We start from the raw sequence: 20764 nt of genomic DNA on the forward strand, positions 1-20764 counted from the left end.
TCTTTCCTCTGAGTTTGTCATTTTTATTAGTTTCTAAGACATAATCAACAACTACATAATAAACCCTATTTTGCAGAGTTGGCTTTCACTATATTAAAGGCAGTCTCTGTTAAAAGCTGTAGGGATATTATCGAGGACATTATGTTTACTGCAGTACAAGAAATTAAATGGTTTTGTCAACATGCAATCATTCTTTTGACACGTTCACAGAAGCATGTCCTTTTAAATGCAGTCGCTGCTTTCATTCCCATTTACATCTCTCTACTACTACCGAATAATCAGAATTTGAATTTAACCAAACTAATAGAAACAATGAATTTTATTTATTTATTTTACTAATAACAAACTCTGATGAAAACTCAGTATTTATGAAAAAACACTGAAAACACTTAATTTCTTTTTTATAGTAGTTGTTTCTTTTTGTTTGTTTACTGGACAATTTCTAACTTGGAAGATGCTAAAGTGCACAGACCACCCCCTTAACAATGGTGTTAATATATCAGATAAAACAAGGTTTAAAAAGTAATATAATAACATATTTCCCCTATTACATAGTAAATATGTGTTGGGACTAATCTCTTCCTCTAAAAACAATATACACGTTCATTTGCTAGTGCAGGCCATTGAATTACATTTCAATAGATGGATTTCGGATTTCCTGGCAATAAGGAAGAATCAACTCTATTGTATTGGTTTTCTTGATACCTTGCCCAACACATCAAATATTTTCAGCAATGATGTGCTGAGGTTATAGCAACTGGGTTTTTCATTTATCGGTACAGAAACCAAGAGGTACACATAGATAGAAAGCCCCCTTCTCTCTAAGAGGAGAACCAGGTAATTACATTCTGAGCATATAATTATGAATTGCAACCTACATTTCCACGCAAGTTAACTTGTGTCCTTCCCTGCTATCTTATTTCACTTGTGCCACACTTTATGGGGGCACCAGAATGCCTTAGATAACATGGTTGTCCACCATGTAATTTGCAGTGCCCTGTTTGACTTAACTTGCATGCCTACTCTACACGCTCAACTGTTTGTCAACCAAAACCCTCCACATGTCAGCAAAGACACACTGCTTATCTTGGGCACTGTCTCTCCACAAAAGTATATACACCAATTTTAGAACTCCATCTCCAACTGGATAGAGACTGCACACTAGATGTATAATGTCTACCTGCAATTTTCCAAAGGAATTCATTTTTACATCTTGGTGGTTTGGTCCCTCTCTTGAGAGGTCGTATAGGTCGTGAGAGCTTGTGTAGGCCCCCCTTCTGTGACCTTTACATTTATATAAAGAGTTAGTGTAGTCGATAAATTATTCTATTCAGTACATTTTACATTCCCATGTCAGGGAATCTGTACGCTTCTACACAAAAGCAGCAGTGAGTTCTTCATCACACGGAAATGCCAAGATTCTTTCTATTAACCAACTGTATGATTTTCAGTATTTTCTCTCTTCTTTAATTTTAGACACGTCGCTAATATTAAAACGAACACAGATGCCAACTAAGGGAATTGGAACAGGCATTGATGTTCATTAAGTGGATGTTCTTTATTATTCAACAGAGGGGACTCAGCCTGGGGCTGTTCTATAAGAATGGAAATGAGATATTTTAGAATTAAGATGGTGTAAACATTGACTTTATAATGCAAATACTTACAGAAAATTATCGGTTATTCTGCGAAAGGTGTGAAATATAGGAGAGTTGATTGAAAGATGGAAAGCTCTGTAGGATCCCTTAAGCCATACTTAATGAAAATGCCACATTAACCAGCTATTAGTTTCTGCTTTTATACACGTGTATGTTCCTTAACTGAGAATACACATGAATGTGTTCTCCATGCAATTCCTATGTTATAGAGCCCAGACTAAGGTTCCAATTCATTTCGCTTCGTTAATACCCTCCAATACCTAGGAAGATATGTGAAAGCCCTACCTCTATTTAAATGTTTTGGATTTTTTTAATTAAATTTTTTTTTTTTATCCACTGTCCTCTTTCTTCCCCTTCTTTTCCTCTTATACCTTACTGACTATTATCTAGCTCAATTATTTAAAATATCATATAATGCGTAGAATTGCTCATTGGCTTTTTTTAAAAATGGATTGCACCATTTATTGCGCTGCTGTACTCCTCTTCAAACATGTCAAATACTTTAAATGTAAAATCGTGTTTAAGTCGCAGAATATGTAGCTCATGGGGTCTGTGAACTATAAGCACTACAAACAAATTAATAAGATAACGTACATTGCATAATATGTAGTTCATCATGGTGTTTTTCCCTATTTGTATAGCTTCTGAGAAATACTCTTATATTTTATTTGCAGGTAACGGAAGAGGAACGGAGCGCCAACCACGCGGTAATGATTCAAGAAGCTCTACAGCAAGCATCTGTGGGTATAAGTGAACAGCACCACCTGGTGGTATCTTCAGATGACGTTGAAGGGATAGAGACCGTTACAGTGTATACACAGGGCGAAGAGGCCTCGGAATTTATAGTATATGTACAGGAAGCCATGCAGCCGGTTACGGATAGCACGATGGAACATATCTTGCAAGAGATTTGAAAAAATAAGTGTGCTTCACAATGAACTTTCAGGTTTTGCTTTAGGTTTCAGTTATTTGCTTTGGGTCTGGACATTGCCTTTTTTTTATTCGTACAATAAATAGTACATATTACACATTAGAAACAATAATCAATATTTGTTATGTATTGCAAACAGTAATCACTAGATACCGCACATTACAAAGTAATTCATATTACACAGTACGTAGAATAATCATTATTGTGCATGTCTGAAAGCACACAATAAAATCGGTATATACCACATATTAATCATTTTAAACAAGAAACAAATATTACACAGTACAAAAAATAAGCAAATACTCCTGGGCGGCATCAGCTTGTCCAGACTACCTTGTGTATTACAGAATACACATTACACCGTAAACAGATTAAATAATACCTACTAAATAATCTATACAATAACACAAAATACTATACAATAAATAATACATAAAACATAGTGCAACCAATAATACCAATTAGACAATACACAATTAAACAATAAGCAAACAGTCTTGTAAAGCCCACATAAAGTCCTAGAGATAATAACCGGATGGGTGAAATTGAGGTTTTATTTTATCTAACAGCCCCAGACAGTGACTATACCCAAATTAAATTTCTTGATTATTTTCTTAATTAAATTGTTTTTACATTCAGCAATATATGTACAATGTCCTTTGTGTGTGAGGCTCAGGTTGATAAAAGCAAAGATTTGCAAACAATAAAACAAACTGTTTGGTGCCATTTTAAAGATGATTTATTTATGGTGATTATTGTGTTTCTAAAATACTTGCCATTTCTTATAAAATATTCTGTGATTGCAATAGATCAGGTTGGATTTACATCCCACGTGCTCCTTGAACAGGAAGACTTCAGGCCTCTCTCTTCCTCACATCTTAACATATTTAAAGGAACACTATAGGGTCAGAAACACAAACATGTGTTCCTGATCCCATAGTGTTAAAAACACCATCTAGCCCCCTCTGGCCCACTCCATTGCCCCCCTTAATATAGTAAAATATTGCTTTTATTACAGTCTGCTGCTGCTGACTCTGCCCCTGATCTGCCTGCTTGGCTGGCATTATCAGAAGTGATTCTTTCAGCCAATCACAATGGTATTTGCATATTATTAGGCTCAGCCTGTTCTGTTTTGTTGTTTACTACAAATACATTCCTATTATAGCATTTGTGGTAATCTAAAGATACTCTAAAAAGTGCCACCAGGGATATCGCTAGGTTACAGACACATCTGGGGCTTGAGCCTAAAGCAAAGCTTGATTATCCCTACTCTAACAGAGATTTGGGAATGTGACATGACATATCTCCACCTTTCTATGTTACGTCCCAGACAGATATTCAATGCAATTCTGCTGCGCTACTTAACTAATAGAAGGGTATGCAGCAAAGTTGTATTCCCCAGCAACCAATCAAGAGACAGGCAGAGGACTATACTACTGATATATCTATCCTCCCTAATACACAAGTATGTCCTATCTAGGCCCTTACTCTCTGCTGAAGACATACGTCTATCTTCTGTCCGTACTCCCACTTCTGATGCTCGCCTTCAAGACTTCTCGAGGGTTGCACCGTTCCTGTGGAACTCACTTCCCTCCTCCGTTAGATGCTCACCCAGTCTCCACTCCTTCAAAAAATCATTAAAAATCCGCTTCTTCATAAAAGCGTATCAATTAAACTGTTAATAGATCCCGACTGATTCCTCTAATGCAATTGTCACTAGTCTAATACTATCCTTACTTTTTGTGTCATTTTACCCCACTCCCTCTAGCATGTAAGCTCATTGAGCAGGACCCTCAACCCCTCTGTTCCTGTGTGTCCATCTTGTCTGGTTACAACTACATGTCTGTTCGTCCACCCATTGTACAGCGATGCGGAATTTGTTAACACTAGATAAAAAATAATAATAATAATAATAATAATCAGGTGCTGTGCACTCAACTAATCCACACACTATTCTTATCCCACGGCTCTGGCTATGATATAGAAAATAGCAGATGAAGTGCGCTTAGTGAACTCAACTAAAGAAAATAAAATTATTTACATACCAAGAAGGCTGTTGACGTTTCAATCCTCAAACAGACTTTGATCATTACAACCTGACGTAAACGGTTTGAGTACTGAAACGTCAACGTTCTTGGTATGTAAGTAATTGTATTTCCTTAACTTGAGTACAAGTCCACTGAGTGTGCTTCATCTGCTGTTATATATATATGTAATAAAATAGGTGGTTACAAAAGAATAATAAAAAATAATAATAATAAAAAAGATTGATATCCTTCTCCCACTTCCACAAAGTGAGATCTGTGGCTGAAGAGCTCCATGTCTGGGGTTTACAGCCCCCAAAGTCCCTCCCTCTACTAACTCCTATGATTGCCTCTCAATGCAAGTGCAACAAAACCACAATTAAAGTCGATAAAGTACAATCTGTAAATCTTAACCCGCTTCTACTGTATACTTAATTTCTAGAAATTATTAACAATAATAATAATAATAATAATATTTAAAAAAAGATCCCCAGTTGCATTTTTGATGTTTGTCAGAAAATATTTATCAGAAAAGTGTGTAGGCTACTAACTCTCAATCTACAGAAAAAGTTCTCCCGGAGGGTTTTATTGCAATATTTATAACAAACTAGGATATTGTGTCTAGTTCTAGAGACCTTGTATTTGGAAGGAGTCAATTACACTACACAAATTTCAAACGCATACTTTGTGCTACAAGAGGGTATCATTTTCTGTAGAACATTTCATCCGTAAATGCATGTAACTTAGAGTTTGAAGGGGGGATGTAACCACAATATCAGGAGATATTTATTGAAAGTTATAGACTAATAGAGTGGAAAGATGAAGAAATCTTGGCATAGACATGTTGCTGCTATCAGTAAATAAGCAGGCTGGAAGAAAATGTCAAAAACTCCATCAAAATCTTCACATGCTCCGTGGAGAAACCAAATTGAAACAGGTGGACTTCAGCTACGACAATAAATACCAGACCAGCTTGAGGAGTATTAAATATATATTAAATATCCGGATGTTAAAGCAGTGAATGATCATGATGGATTGAATGCACATTTGGAATATGATAGAAATTACTATTAAAAAAAGAAAAAGATAGGAGGCTAATGCTAGGATAAATAACAAAAATTGCAGAATGAAGATAAATTGGGTTAAGTCGACCAATAGGAAGGTATTAATACTTCACACTTCGCACAGTAATATGGTATGTATCCGCAGCACCTTGTGGGCGCAAAAGCTTGACAGAACACGAATGAAGCTGTGGACGTGCACCTTTGAAATCTGCTGTTAGCACCCTCTCAATACTCTTTAACCCTTCCAGTGATGGGATAGACATGTCCATTATTTGAGACTAAATCAGGCTTCCCCAAACTCCGGCCCTCCAGATGTTGCTGAGCTACAACTCCCATGATTCTCAGCCTATCTATTTCATTCATAGAATCATGGGAGTTGTAGTTAAGCAACATCTGGAGGGCCGGAGTTTGGGGAAGGCTGGACTAAATGAAAGTCTCCTGATTGGCCATCCTACCTACCGGAATGGGCAAAGATCAAGGCTAATAATGTATTGGATGGGAATTTGCACAACAAATTGGAACAGCAATATTGAGGTTTTTTAACTCTTTTATTATTTTGCATTGGTTGTATTTTCATAATTTTAATGCATTATCTACGCAATGCACTAAAAAGGAATGGGTTAATCCAAAAGCCTTGCCTAATATAGAGGAAGTCCACCATGTGTCCTGCTATGGAAATGGTGATCTCGGGAAGAGAGTAAACAAAGCACAGACGTATTGTAAACTGCAACAAAGGCATAAACTAGTACTCTTTGTGTAAAGCTATAATAACAGGTACGTGTAATTCTAATAGAATCATGTCAGCTCGTTTTAATTAGTAAGATGCAGTAACCACAGGATATCTTGGCAATCTGAGACGTTATCTCAAATGAATCAACATGCAAGCTTGTCTCTTTCTCTGTATTCTTTGGGGTGGAGAGATCAGGCATCTGGCGGATTATGCTTGTTTTGTTAGCGGTGAAAGATTTGGGATTTTAAAATGAACTTTGCATATTTTAAGAGATCTAATACATATTCATATCCTTGAGGAGCTTTTATAGCAGATGCTCAGGTCCATTGAGTCTTGTCCTACAATGTATAGTTCCTAAAATACAATAGAAAGAATATCATTGCAAGCGCAGAGACACAAATCATAAATATTTGATAAATGCAATTGCTTTAAGAGCCATTAAGGCAATACTTGCTGAAGTGGAAATCAATCAATAAATTGATTATTTTGCGTATCTGTCCCTGGCCAAATTAAAGAAACAGTGCATGCACGCTCCCTGAAGTAATTCACACCAGACACAAGTTTCAGGTTAATGAAGAACTTGAGGAATGTTTATTAGAGGGGGTGGCATGATAAGCATTGTCAGAGATAACATTGATTTATACATCAATAATTGGTTAGGGGTTAAGTGGTTGATTCATTGCTCGTCCTACCAGGTGTGATGTCACTGGCATCTTGCGGGTCTCCCCCAGATTCCAGCGCCATCTTGTTAGTACGAGTGTTATTCGATGACTAAGGGAAACTCCCTGGCCCTAGCGGCTATTTTAAGTAAATCATGTGAAACGTTAAATACTGATTGAAATAAAATGTAGTAAATAGACATTTTACTAACTAAAAGAAATCTAGGTGCTATTTCATGTCCACAACAGTCCCGCCTTAAAATGGCTATTTACTAGACAGACAACTACAACTGTCCCTAAGGTGTCCCTAACTGGCTGCAGCTCATCTGTCTCAACAGGCCTCAAATGCTTCACTCCGTGGATATCCCGCAGTGGCTAACCCACTACTTCTTCCACGAGAGACTTCTGCCCGTAGAGACGGACGCTATCCCTACTCTATCCCTATAGGAAAGCAGTTGTCTGTTTGAATTGGTGAGACTGTAGGGGTGTGTGTGGTGTGTCACATTCTGTATCATCAATGTCCTGGTGTAGAAATGTAGGAGTTACGCTATCAATGCTCTGTCCTACCGTCTTCTGTAGGTATTTCTGTATGCAAGGTAGTATGCAGCATGTCAGGAAAAGGAAGATGAGTGTTACCGTGAGGACCGCCACTCCAACCTGGAATAGAGTCTTCTGCCACCCATTCATCCATCCAAACCATCTATCCCACGTATTGGGGACTCCAGAATTCTTTTGTAATTCATCAGAGAGGTTATCTAGTTTCTCTATTGCCATTGTTACCTTCCCATTAGGACCTGTGTTATCAGGGATAAAGGTACAACAAGTCATGGTGTCGGGGAGTATTTTGCATACTCCTCCCTTTTCAGCTAGAATCATGTCCAAAGCCATCCTATTTTGAAATGTCATTTGGTAAGTAGCTTGCAACTGCTCCGCTAAGCCCTGTAATTAACAAACCTCTGTTGATTATAGTAGATATAATTTATCCAGTTAACGTTTTTGTTAGCGGTGATTAACGGGACTTAAGATTCAAATCCTGCAGCTACCTCATCCCTAGCTTTAAACTCATTAGGCACCCCCCTTGGCACTCCTATGGCATCAATATAAACATGCAGATCGAAACTTCCGCGTAGGGGGCTTCCCTTCTAACTCGGAAATACGTATGTGGGGAATCTAATGGGCCTTGGTGATCATCTGAGATAATATGGATGGGCATTGTGGCTTTGGCTAGAGTACATTCCCCCCACCATAGGCCTGCTAATTGGGATCCTAATTGCATGTCTCCGCAAAGCCAGTAGATATCTCCAATTGATTTGGCATGATTTACCAATAATGTCATAGGTGGGTCATGATAGGTAGCACAATAACCAGATGGCAACTTCCCCATGAACTTACCAGTGTTTCTATGTATTGTGTAACAAGTGTAATTACCTGGGTACACTGTAACGCCATCAAGTGGTTTGACGTTTCCCTGGGTAATAGGGTACACCTTTTTCCATGATTCACATATTGATGAGTTAGTGGTTGTCTGTGCATAGAGGCTTAGGAAACACAATTCAACCTCAGGAGGTAGATTAAGGGGCACAGTACCCAAGGGAGGTCTAGCCCCGCCACATACATAACAATTAGTCCTGTTGTGTGAATTTGCGTTATATCTCATCCATTCCAGCCACAGGTTAGTATCTGAGAACCCTGTTTCTACAGCCATGGTATCTTCAAAAGTGGGATTGGCAATAGCAACCATGTCTTTTAAAGTCTTAATGTGAGGTTTTATTGGATTAACAGTCATGTGAGTGGTACCTACCCAGTCGGGTGATGTGAGCATGTCTTGTAAGTAAAAGGTTCCCAACTGATTGTGTGAACCACCTCCCTTCCAGTACATACCCATTACATATTCCCCAGCATCCCCTGGGCTGGGATGCTCTATGTTTAAAGTGAGTTTCATAGGGGTCAACCCTGCGGGTTTACACAATGTCATTCTATATAACAAGGGCTTCCCATTTCTGTCAACCCTGTCCAGGGCACATTGGGGCTTATAGCCCCATGGTCTACCAGTGTTCCACCCGGCTGCCTTCCAGGAGATACAGTGATGCCCCCAGCGGCCCCCTGTTACATGGGGTCTTTCTTCATATGGGTCTTTCTTGTTAGGTATGTCCTTGTATATGGCAGAATGTTGTGTCTGTGGAAAAGTACAAGAAACAATATCACAGTAATCAAAAGTAAAAGTGGCCACGTGTGTGTTTGAAGAATTGTACCAAAACGTGTAAACATGATTGTCTTTGGTGATAGCAACTTGTTGGGCCTTTATCAGGCCTAGCAGCAAAAGTAAGCACAGGAAGCTCATGTTTCAACGGAGGTAGCTTCCTCTGGATCAGGTACGTTCTTGCAATGCGAAGCGTGTATCCAGTAACTCTTTCCGGCCAGATTTACTGAGGTAGCTGTTATCAGCAGTACTTGATAAGGGCCGTCGAACCTTGGCTCAAGAGTATGCTTTCGTAGGAATTTCTTCACCATAACCCAGTCACCAGGGAGTAATTTGTGAGTGCCTGTGTTTGAGTCTGGATCTGGAATAGAAGAAAACACTTGGGCATGGATTTTGGTCAAGGCATTAGAGAGAGCAGTAACATAATCTATCATAGTGTCTGACTGGATTTGAAGTTGTTGTGGGAAGTAACAACCTAATCTAGGTGCTGTACCAAACAAAATCTCATAGGGAGACAGACCGAACTTCCCTCTTGGGGTATATTGTACACTAAACAGTGCTAAAGGAAGGCTCTCGGGCCAGGGCATGTTAACTTCCTGGGACATTTTTTGCATTCTGGCTTTTAATGTGCCATTCATGCGTTCTACCTTACCACTACTCTGCGGATGATATGGTGTGTGAAAGGCAAGGGTCACCCCCAGTGCTGTCCAGACTTCCCTCGTTAACAATGCTGTGAAGGAAGTTCCTTGATCACTTTCAATTACTTCCGGTACACCGTACCGACAAACTATTTCCGTGAGGAGATGCTTAGCTGTAGTCTTTGCTGTAAGGTTGGCAACTGGAAAAGCTTCTGGCCAGCCTGAGAACATATCCACTATAACTAATGCATACTCATACCATCCACTCTTCAGCATTTGAATATGGTCAATCTGAATCCTTTGGAAGGGATACTGTGGCTTAGCCAGGTGGTTAGAAGCGGCCTTGATAACCTTCCCGGGATTACATTTTGCGCAAATTGTGCAGGATCTGCAATAGTTCCGTGTGAGGGTGGTGATGCCGGGTGCTTCAAAGTATTTATCAATTAAGGAATTCATCATATGCTTAGACAGATGGGCTGGTCCATGGGCCCATTGGACAACAGCAGGATACATATTTTTAGGTAGACAAAACTTGAGGTTAATTGTATAGACATCATTTCGGAGAATCGCCCCTTTATCCTTCCAACTCTGTTTTTCTTGAGGAGTCGCTGCAGCTTGTTGTTCTCTGAGGAGCCTGAGATCTGTGGGCAAAGTCTGCATAGTGTAGACAGGAGTGTCTTCAGAAGTCACTCTTCTGTCCACTTTCCATCCGTTTCGTGCTACTTCTTTAGCGGCCTGGTCGGCCAGATGGTTGCCCAGGGCCTCTGTTGAATTCAGCCGGCCATGTGCTTTCACCTTCAATACAGCCACCTCCTTGGGAAGTAATAGGGCATCCATGAGTTCTCCAATTGCTGCCCCATGTTTCACTGGGGTGCCAGTAACTGTAAGGAAGCCCCTGGTTTTCCAAATCAGGCCAAAGTCATGTGCTAGGCCCAGGGCGTACCTTGAATCTGTGTATATATTACCACATTTTCCTTCTGACAATTTACAGGCCTCAGTCAGTGCTGTTAACTCGGCTTCTTGAGCTGATTTGGATGGTGCGAGTGCAGCAGCCTGTTATATTCGGCTTTCTGTAGTGACCGCATACCCAGTATGGTATTGTCCTTGTTCATCAGCAAATCGGGAGCCATCCACGAACAGTGTGCAGTCTGGATTGGGTAAGGCGGTCTCGTGCGGTCAGGTTCCATCTTCATATGTTCAAAGCAATCATGGGGGGCCTCTGGGTCCTGCTCTGTAGGTGGGGAATCCTCACATATCTCAGTATGGTATCGAGGATAACTAACTGTATTACAATTAATAATCCTCTTATTAACTCCCGTCAAGATGAGTTGTTCCTGGGTTGCAGTGCTCCAGGATTTGGCCAACGGGCCCAAATCTTCCCATGAGAGTTCTGGTGACTTGGTGAGTGAAACATGAGGGGCAGCCACATCCCAGTGGTGATAGAGATGTGACGCCTCCATTGGCAGGTGAACCAGCGAGACCATGTTGCCTCTGGAGTCCCAAAATAAATCTGTCAATGTAATTCGTATTTCCACCAGATGGAATAACTCTTCCTCATAGTGTGGATCAGGTCCTGGAGTGTCTTTAAACCACAATATACAATGCAAGAGGTTTTCAGGTTGCTCGTCATGTGGATTTGCGGGTGTAGGTACCTGGAATTCCATCCGGACGTCAGGGTTGATGTCTAGGCTGTACCAGTAATGTGGTACTCCCCCCTTGGGAAGTGGCAGAAGAGTGGCTGGATTCAGGGTGTAACATCTTTGAAGAGTGACATTGTCGGGGAGAATGAGAGAGGTCTGAAGGCGAAGATGACGGTGCGATGAAAGGTGTCTTGGTTGTACTTGTTGCAGAATAGCCGAAATGTCATGTGGAGCAAGGACAGTGATGCACTTGCAGCAAAAACAGCATGTAGACAAGAGGGGCTTCCTCTGGCCACGGGGTCCAGCATGCAAGAGAAATATCCAATCGGTCTCTGACGTTTACCATGAGACTGTGTAAGGACCCCTGAAGCGTGGCCCATTTTCTCTGAAACAAACAGTTTAAATGGTAGTTGGTAGTTGGGGAGACCCAGAGCGGGGGAGGAAGAAATAGCCTTTTGTAGAGAAGTAAAACACGTAACCGCATGGGGTGTTAAGGAAAACAGTTCATTCTTCAGAACATCATACAGTGGCTGCATGAGTAGTGAGGCTTCAGGAATCCAAGCTCGGCAATATGTGATGAGGCCCAGGAAGGCATGCAGAGACTGGTGAGTAGACGGAAGCGGTATATTCAAAACAGCAAGGATCCTATTCCTGGTGAGGTGACGGGTGCCATGGGAAAGACAATGTCCCAAGAAGACCACAGAGGGCCGGCACCACTGTAATTTTGATTTTGAGACCTTGCAACCTTCATTAGCCAAGAAACAAAGGAGATCTTCAGAATCTCGTTCAGCAGTTGAGAGGTCATCCGCACAGAGGAGTAGATCATCAACATACTGGAGTAGAACCACATCGGTATGTGTTTGCTGCCAAGGTTCCAGAACAGTAGACATGGCTTTTGCAAACTGAGTGGGGGAGTTCTGTGCACCCTGTGGCATAACAGTCCACGTATATTGCTGTCGGTCATGCATGAAGGCGAACAGATGTTGGCAGGATGGGTCCAATGGGACGCTGAAGAAGGCGTTAGCAAGATCAACTACTGTGAAGAACCTGGCAGTAGGTGGAACCTGTGATGGGCCTGGTCTGGACCAGTGTAGTGTCGTGTGGAAGTTGAAGGCAGACTATTCTGGGGATCAGGGCGGGCTGTACGAACCTGTCTAGGAGTGGAATGAGCATCCAGTAGGTCACTATTACCATACCCCTCAGCAGGGGCTGGTGGTGGTGGTGGTGGTGCTTGGGAATATTCAGGGGGAGGAACATATGGGACAGGTGGAGGCGGTGGAGGTTGTAGATACCCAGGGGGAAAATATCCAAAAGCAGCAGCAGCAGGACTAGAGAACCGTGGGAGTTGAGGCCTGAAGTATCTGGGATGGGGGCAATCTCTCCTAAAGTGGCGAGTCTGATGGCAGTTAAAACAAGTTCTGGGCACATTCGAGGACCGGCCCTGTGCAAAATGCATTGCCTGTGGTTGCACGGGGTATACTTGTGCCTGTGGCTGTTGTGCTTGTACGGGATATGCCTGAGGAGCAGCGGCAAGGCCAGGAGCTGGAGTAGTGGTAGCAAGCATCAGGGGACTACCCCTTCTCTGTGTGGGCTGTAACACAGACTCTAGACCTTTAGCAACCAACAAAAGGGTGTCTAGGGGAATGATTCTGTACTCAGGCTTCGCAAGTATCAGGCCCTTGCGAATATTCTCTTTTAATCCGGCCACAAAGGCAGCAGATAACATCTGAGTGTGTGCTTTATTATAAACACTGAAGCCTAAGTCAGAAAACGTTTGGGTTAGACGTGAATGATACTTTTCTACAGACTCGAGCTTGTCTTGGACAACATCATTAATGCAAGTGGCTTGGTCAGCCAACTTGTCTTGGGCCCAGGCACGGAGCTGTTCACAAAAGGTGATTCCGGACTGAAAGTCCATGTCAGTAGTGAGAGGAGCATCATTGAAACTCCTTGCCGTGATCGGCCAGTATGCATCCCCAGCTTTAATTTCACATAAACTGTATAAATCCCGCCAAGCAGCGGAATATGTCTTACGTATCTGAGCCATTCTGCGAAAGAATGGCATGGGCTGTTTCTCAGGGTCTGGGAGAGAAGTGACCAAGGTTGCGGCTTGTGATGGGTTGAAGGTGACGTACATTGGTGGGGCACCTTCAGTAGCAGGGGGCACCTATAGGTGTAAACCGGAGGGGGCTTGTCTCTGGGAGGGTCTATGCTCTTGTACATTATCGTTCATGAGGGGAGCAGGGTTTGGAAGGCCATGATAAGATGCCACATCAAGGGAAGCAGGAGCTTGCATAGGTGAGGGCCCAGGAGCAGGGAGGCCCGTGGCAATATTACGGGGGGTGACCATCTGTGATGTAACAGGATGGAAACCAGAAGCTGCTGGAAGCTGCATAGCATAGGCGTGATCTGAGGTGGCCGGCTCATCGGAGCCGACTACAATGAGCGGGAGACTTGGATCCATAGCAGGGGAGTAGGGGACTAGGGCCATGGTAGAGGCAGAGGTCGTTACAGGTTGGGCTGGGCGTGAGAGACAAGCAGACAGAGTGGAAGTCAAAACGGACAGTGGGTCGGACGGAACAGGGGAAGATACGGAAAGAGTGGGGGAAGGAGGTTGGGGAGGGGAAGTAGCGGGAGCGGCAACCAAGGGACGAGTTAAGGTAGAGAGGGCAGAGAGGAGTGGGGTTAAATTCACGGGAGGAGGGGAATATTATCAGGCAGTGGGGTAGGGGGTATAGGAGGGGCAGGGGGAGATGAGGTAGAGAGAAAAGACGAGAGGAGAGATGACAGGTCAGTGGGAGGAGGAAGAACGGAAGGAGATTCAGAGGGTGGAGTAGGAGGAGTAGGAGTGATGGGATGGGACGAGGCAGAGAGGAAGGATGAGAGAAGGGATGACAGGTCAGTGGGAGGAGGAGGAACGGAAGGGTAATCAGAGGGTGGAGTAGGAGGAGTAGTGGTGATACCGGAGAAACTGACGGAAGCCAAGCACAGAGAAGTGGACACAGGTTTCTTCAGGAAGGAAGAGATTCTTTATTCGATTCACCGACCGGGGCTCAGAGGGACTAATGTCACCAAAATACAACAAGATCTGAGCCCAGAACTGACTGTGTAAATGCATAATATAGACATATAGCTCCTCCTATAGTTAACTCTACCCACATATACTCTTTACACAATCAGCTGAACAAAGCCTAACTTCCCTTACCTGTTAGACCACATGGCTCACCCAGAACAATGGAGGAGGGGAATATGCCACATGGCAATCTTGTCCTAGTAAATTTATTTTTACTGAGATTCCACCACATTCCCCCCTTTGATGCTTCTGATATTTCACAATTCCAGATGCATCACTTAACCATAGTTTGCTTACACCTCAGGTTGCCATGAATCAGAACAGACCTCGTAAGCATCTTAGCATCATTACAAATTCCTTCAGCACTCCTCATTCTGAATATATTCTCTCTGGGCTAAGGGTTCATACTTGCAAACAGCCATTACATGCGCAGCTGGTTTCCTTTCTGTCGTGCTCTCTATGACACTCTGTATGGACCTAATTACCAATGGAACTAAACATGGTAGAAAGAGACACACTATAATCAACATGACTCCTCCTACCAATGTCTTGATCCCTCCAAGCTGCTCGTACCTACTTCCAAACCAACTACTAGAATTGTACCCGTTCGAGGCTTAAGTCGGTACATGCGTCAGTTTAGCCATGTGGCTTGTGAGATCAGCCACTGCCTGCCCTTTATCATCTATGTGCAGACAACAGTTGCTGAGATTGAACTTTCCACATACACCTCCTTCTATTTGCACTGGAAGTGAATGGAGGACTTTATCAACAGCCCAACTGGTTTACCTGGTAAGAAGGCTATGTGCTTTACAGAGGAATCCATAATTGCCTAATGGTAGAATGAGGCTTGAATCCCTGTATTAGAATACAATAACACTTCATGGGCATACAGTTTGGCTGTTAACCAGTTCCCTCACATATTACATCCCTCCTATTGGCAATGAAGCGCGCTAAGGTAGCCAGTGCCACTCATTATCTTCCCAGCTACCTACATTCAAGGATGCTAGCTTCTTTTTATGATTCACATCATAAACTTTAACTCTCAAGGTCTCTCCTGTTTCAATTGGCAACAAGAAGAAGGATGGTTTGAGCATACCTAATACACATGCCCCTTCCCAGTCCTGTGGTAACTCCGAATAGGCTTTCTTACCACAGATCCAGTAAAAATTTGCTGGGGCTTTCCAACTAGATGTAGCAGATAGGTCAAACCACACATCCTTTAAATTGGTATAAATTGCAAACGGATTAGGTGGTTCTGAGACATTTGAAGCTGACCACCAAGTTGTATCTTTTGTACTATCATTATAAGCTTTTTGCCCTAGACAAGTTAGTTCTCCTACAGATGTGTTGAACATTATTACTTTTCTTGCTATGCAAACATAACCTATAATGGAGGTCTTTAATCACCACTCAGATTTACCTCTAACACTCATTTAATAATCGGCTTGAGAAGATATTAACTGTTCAACTGTCTCAGAACCGGAATACATTACCTCCTTTGCTTCCCATGGCCATTGGTCTCCCATGTTAGTACCTCCACACACATAGCAGTTGGTTACACTAAGACTACCATCAATGTTTTCGGCTAGATCTATAAATACGTTTTTCGCATTATGGGGGATCTTATTTTCCACACTCATCTCTTCATAAAAAGAATGGAAAACCTGATGAGTTTGGGATGCTACGGTATCGGTCTCTATCCCTATAAATAATATTGTCCCAGGATCTAAACCCGTCCCATATATTTGGAACCCAAATAAGTTACCGAACCTATCTAAAAATTGTTCAGGATTATTTATGAGTATATGGACTGGGTTACATTCCATAGACTTACAATACGGTTTGGTAGGCAACTTAGTAACAATCATATCCTTATCTGCTGTCTGTCCCCAAGTTGCCCACCCCACACAAGACCAATATGGACAATAATTATAATCCCTATCTGGGCATTTTGGACTTACGTACTTATTTTTACTACTGGGACAAATATACTTATCGTTTGACCCATACGTTCTCTCCCACTTAAGATCCCCGCATACATTCCACGGTTTTCTACCACTTGATATCGCCTTACATGCATCAAATAGCAGAACACCCGAAGAATGTACGGTTTCTAATACAGTTTTATTTATTAGGGTCCCCTGTGGATCTCCATTCCTGAGGGTCAACCAAATTGTAAGGGGTTGATACTCCGGATTGAAGCACTTAGGTTCTCCTACTCCTAAATGGCATACACTATATTCTATACCTAGGTATCTACACCTAGACACATATCCCTTACACTCATATTGTGAATGCCAAATTAGGGTCTGGGAAATATGATTACCTGTTATAGTAGTCTTAATGCAAACCTCACAGCTAGGAGTGTCGGTACCTCTACCTTCCTGAATATAAAAAGACACAAAAATACATATTATCAAAAACACTTCTTTCGACGTCTTCATCCTCAGTCTTCGTCCGTGCGATGGCACCTCAGCTTCCAGGATGTAAGGGCTGCAAGGAATGGAGTTCTGCTCTTCTTCACAGAGGTCCCTTCGAGACACCCTGGCTATGACACGTGGGTGAGTGGTCAGGCTTTATTATGGCCGTCAAAACACTCACTTACTGATCTCTTTAAACACACTTGTAATCCCAATATCTCCTCGTTATTCCGACTGAGTCATGCGCTTTAACCGGATCTTGCAAGGATTCTCTGGATCTATGGTAGCTTGTCAGGAATCTGCCGCTGTTTTTTTTTTTTCCCTAGATTGATGAATCCACGGAGTCACTTCTACAACCTTTACAACTGTTGGGGTAGATAAAAGAACAACATAGGGACCTCTCCACTTGGAACCTAATGGAACAGTGTTCCATTCTTTTATCCACACTTGATCCCCTGGATGGTAAGAATGAACAGGTGGATAAATATTCACAGGTAATCTATCTTGTACAGGATGATACTCATCTGATCCCGGCTTCTGAACAGGTAATAATGGAGTGTTCCAAGGGGAGGTACAGAATTTTAGGATGTCATACTTTACACACTTATCCACATATGTTTGTATATTTTGACCATTAATATAGGTTTGACCATTAATATCAATGTGTGGGGGACCAGGGGTAAGCTGCAGTGGCATTTGTAAATGTCAAAGTTGGAGGGCACCGGTCATTTGTCAGGTTAGGGTGGGACTTAGATAGGGTTGTTTAGTCATAGGTTCCGGTCGGGGAGTGGTGAGGTAGGTGGAAATGGATAAATTAATTTTACTGGTCAGTAACTTGGTTAACAAAATGTTTCGGACAGGGCTAGGAGGAGCCTGACCAGTAACCAAAAATGGTAAAAGTGTATTCCAGCGTGCTATACCATTGACCATTTCATCCAGTTGTATTTCAAAACGAATTTACTGTTACTAAAGGCACACAAGGCTCAGTAATTATAGTGTTATGTCAGTGGTTATGGTGTTATCAGTGGTTATGGTGTTTTCAGTGATTATGGTATTGTCAGTGGTTATGGTGTTTTCAGTGGTTATGGTATTATCAGTGGTTATGGTGTTTTCAGTGGTTATGGTGTTATCAGTGGTTATGGTGTTTTCAGTGAGTATGGTATTGTCAGTGGTTATGGTATTATCAGTGGTTATGGTGTTGTCAGTGGTTATGGTATTATCAGTGGTTATGGTGGTGTCAGTGGTTATGGTATTATCAGTGGTTATGGTATTGTGTAATTGCTGAGAATTATCTGATTCAGTGGATCAGAGTTACTGTTATTAAACATTCTCCTCACAATTTTGACTGCTAATAATAAAACTGAACAATAATAAAAAAAACACTAAAATACCCTTCCACCAAAAATGGCCTCAGGGTTCAAGAACCAGTTGGGGGGTAGGTAGGCACAGAGAGCACAGGTGGACATACCAGCTGCACCAGTTCTTGTGGTGGAATCTCGGTAAAAATAAATTTAGTAGGCCGAGATTACCACGTGGCATGTGTACGTGCATATGCTGACGTATCGATCAGTTGGTTGCACGAGGCAAGATACGATCAGTAGTGTACGGAGCATGTGCAAGAATACAGGATATAGTATTCCCCTCCTCCATTGTGCTGGACAGGCCATGCGGTCAAGCAGGAAGTTAATTCTTATTTGTATTGATTGGTCAAGAGAATGTGCGGGTGGAGCTTAATATGGGAGGAGTTATGTGCCTATATAAGGAGCCTGCACTATTGTCCGGGGCTCAGAACTTGCTGTATTTTGGTGACATTAGTCCCTCTGAGTCCCGATCGGTGATCCAATAAAGAATCTCTTTCTTCCTGAAGAAACCTGTGTCCATCTCTCTGTGCTTGGCTTCCGTCAGTTTCTCCGGTATCATTTGGTGCATTGGCCGGGAAGCTCATCGTTCAACGGTAGCTGAGAGGCAGAGGCGTGAGACGGTCTATCTTTGCCCACGTTCTCTACGGCTGCACCCCTGAACTTCTGCGTGGACCTCCCTTCGTCTCGGCGCCACTGGTCTGTTGTCCAGGAGATCATCAGCCTCTACGTAAGAAGTGCTGGGGTGTCCCCGTCGATGAGTTGAACACAGGTTCAGGAACGAGGAGGTAAGACAACTGCTGTTTTAGACGGCAGACCCACTAGGGGTATACCGATTGTGCGGTAGGCCCATAAGGGGTTTGAATTGTGTATGGAATCTGCCCCCTCTGTCGGAGGGAAGGAGCGAAGGCGCACCGCTCAATCGAACGCTCTTTAGTAAGACCGTTTGATTTGGTTTGGAGTCAGGCGGGGTCCTGTGTAAATAGCCCTAGCCGGACACCGGTGTCTTGTCTAGACTAGCGTTCTAGGGTGTATATTACGTTCGCTAGGTCGGAGGGACCGGGAGACTAAGCGGCGCCTGTGTAAATTCGGTTCGCTAGATCTCAACCTATCTTGGCTAAGTGGGAAGGCGTGTAAATTTGGAACCCACTAGATTTTTGATAGAGTAAATAGACTAAGAAGGTTCTGTTGTAAATTCCGCTCTCTAGTTCGCTATATGTGGTGCTTGGGCAGTGTGGCTAACCAAAACGGGTGTACATAGTTTTAGGTAGTCCATTCAAGGTACTGCCCAATAGTTTAGTTGGGATTGTAAATGTGTTAAAGATTGTTAGTAAAGTGTATATCTTGTTAGATAGCGCGAGCTCAGCCGTCTAGCGAGAGTGTTAATAGTGTGTTGCTGTATCATAGTGCACTGTACCATAACCTTGTATATTTACTGACACTGTATATAAGTACTAATCATTGTCGTCTATTGCATGTTTAACACCATAACCACTAATAATTGTATTGTGACCTTAAATTGTGCTTTGACCTATGCTAACCGTACTGTAACCGCTATTTGTAAAAGACGATGTTACTGGGGTGTGTTATAGACGGGTAATTCGTATATAGAGAATTATAGCGTGGGTGACTGTATAGTTTCGCCAAAGGGCATAATATTGATTATTTAGTGACTGGTGTAACAGCTGTGTGTGTACGGGAATTCCCTGAGTGTTTATTGTGTTATTGTGTACGTTTCACTTGGTAACCGTACCACGAGGTGCTGTTGCCAGAGGAAACGGGTGTGACTGTTGAATAGAACGCGTGCATAGTATTCGTTGTCAACGACGTTCCATTGATAAGTATGGGCGCGTCGGAGTCAACGATCTTGGATCCCTTAGGTTGTATGGTAAAGAATTTTAAAAAGGGATTTTGGGGTTAAAATGTCTCCTGTACGTTTGGTCACTTTGTGCACTAGGGAGTGGCCTATTTTGGTTGCGGCATGGCCGCCACGTGGTAGTTTGGATCCAACCCTGATACAGCGTGTACACGTGGCTGTGTCAGGTAGGTCTGAACTTTACGGACAGTTTCCATATATTGATTGTTGGAGACAGGCCGTAAACGACTCGCCAAAATGGATTCAGATATGCCACGAGGAGCAATGTCGCCTCATGGTGGCCAGGACTTGTTTGTCCACTAGGACTGTGGTTAGGCCCATTTTGGACACGCCCCCTGAGTCCGAGATCCCTTTGCCGCCCCCTTACTTCCCTACAGGAAGAGGTGACGCGAGTGCAGGAAGTTCTATACCCCTCCCCTCATTGCCCTCATCCACTTCCGCTTCCTCCTCCAGTACAGAATCCACCCCCCCTCGTATTAAACCTCCCCTTCCG

General features: G+C 42.6%; 1 protein-coding gene across 1 annotated transcript in view; it reads left to right on the forward strand.

Moving 5' to 3' along the window:
- ZFAT (zinc finger and AT-hook domain containing) overlaps positions 1-3271 on the forward strand; it is a 233994-nt gene extending 230723 nt beyond the window's left edge. Inside the window, exon 16 of the mRNA XM_063451038.1 lies at positions 2333-3271. Coding sequence (XP_063307108.1) covers positions 2333-2572 — 240 coding nt within the window. The 3' untranslated portion in view covers positions 2573-3271. The remainder of the gene's footprint in view (positions 1-2332) is intronic.
- Positions 3272-20764: the final 17493 nt, after the last annotated feature.

This window comes from Pelobates fuscus, chromosome 4 (assembly GCF_036172605.1).
Source record: "Pelobates fuscus isolate aPelFus1 chromosome 4, aPelFus1.pri, whole genome shotgun sequence".
Classification (NCBI taxonomy): domain Eukaryota; kingdom Metazoa; phylum Chordata; class Amphibia; order Anura; family Pelobatidae; genus Pelobates; species Pelobates fuscus.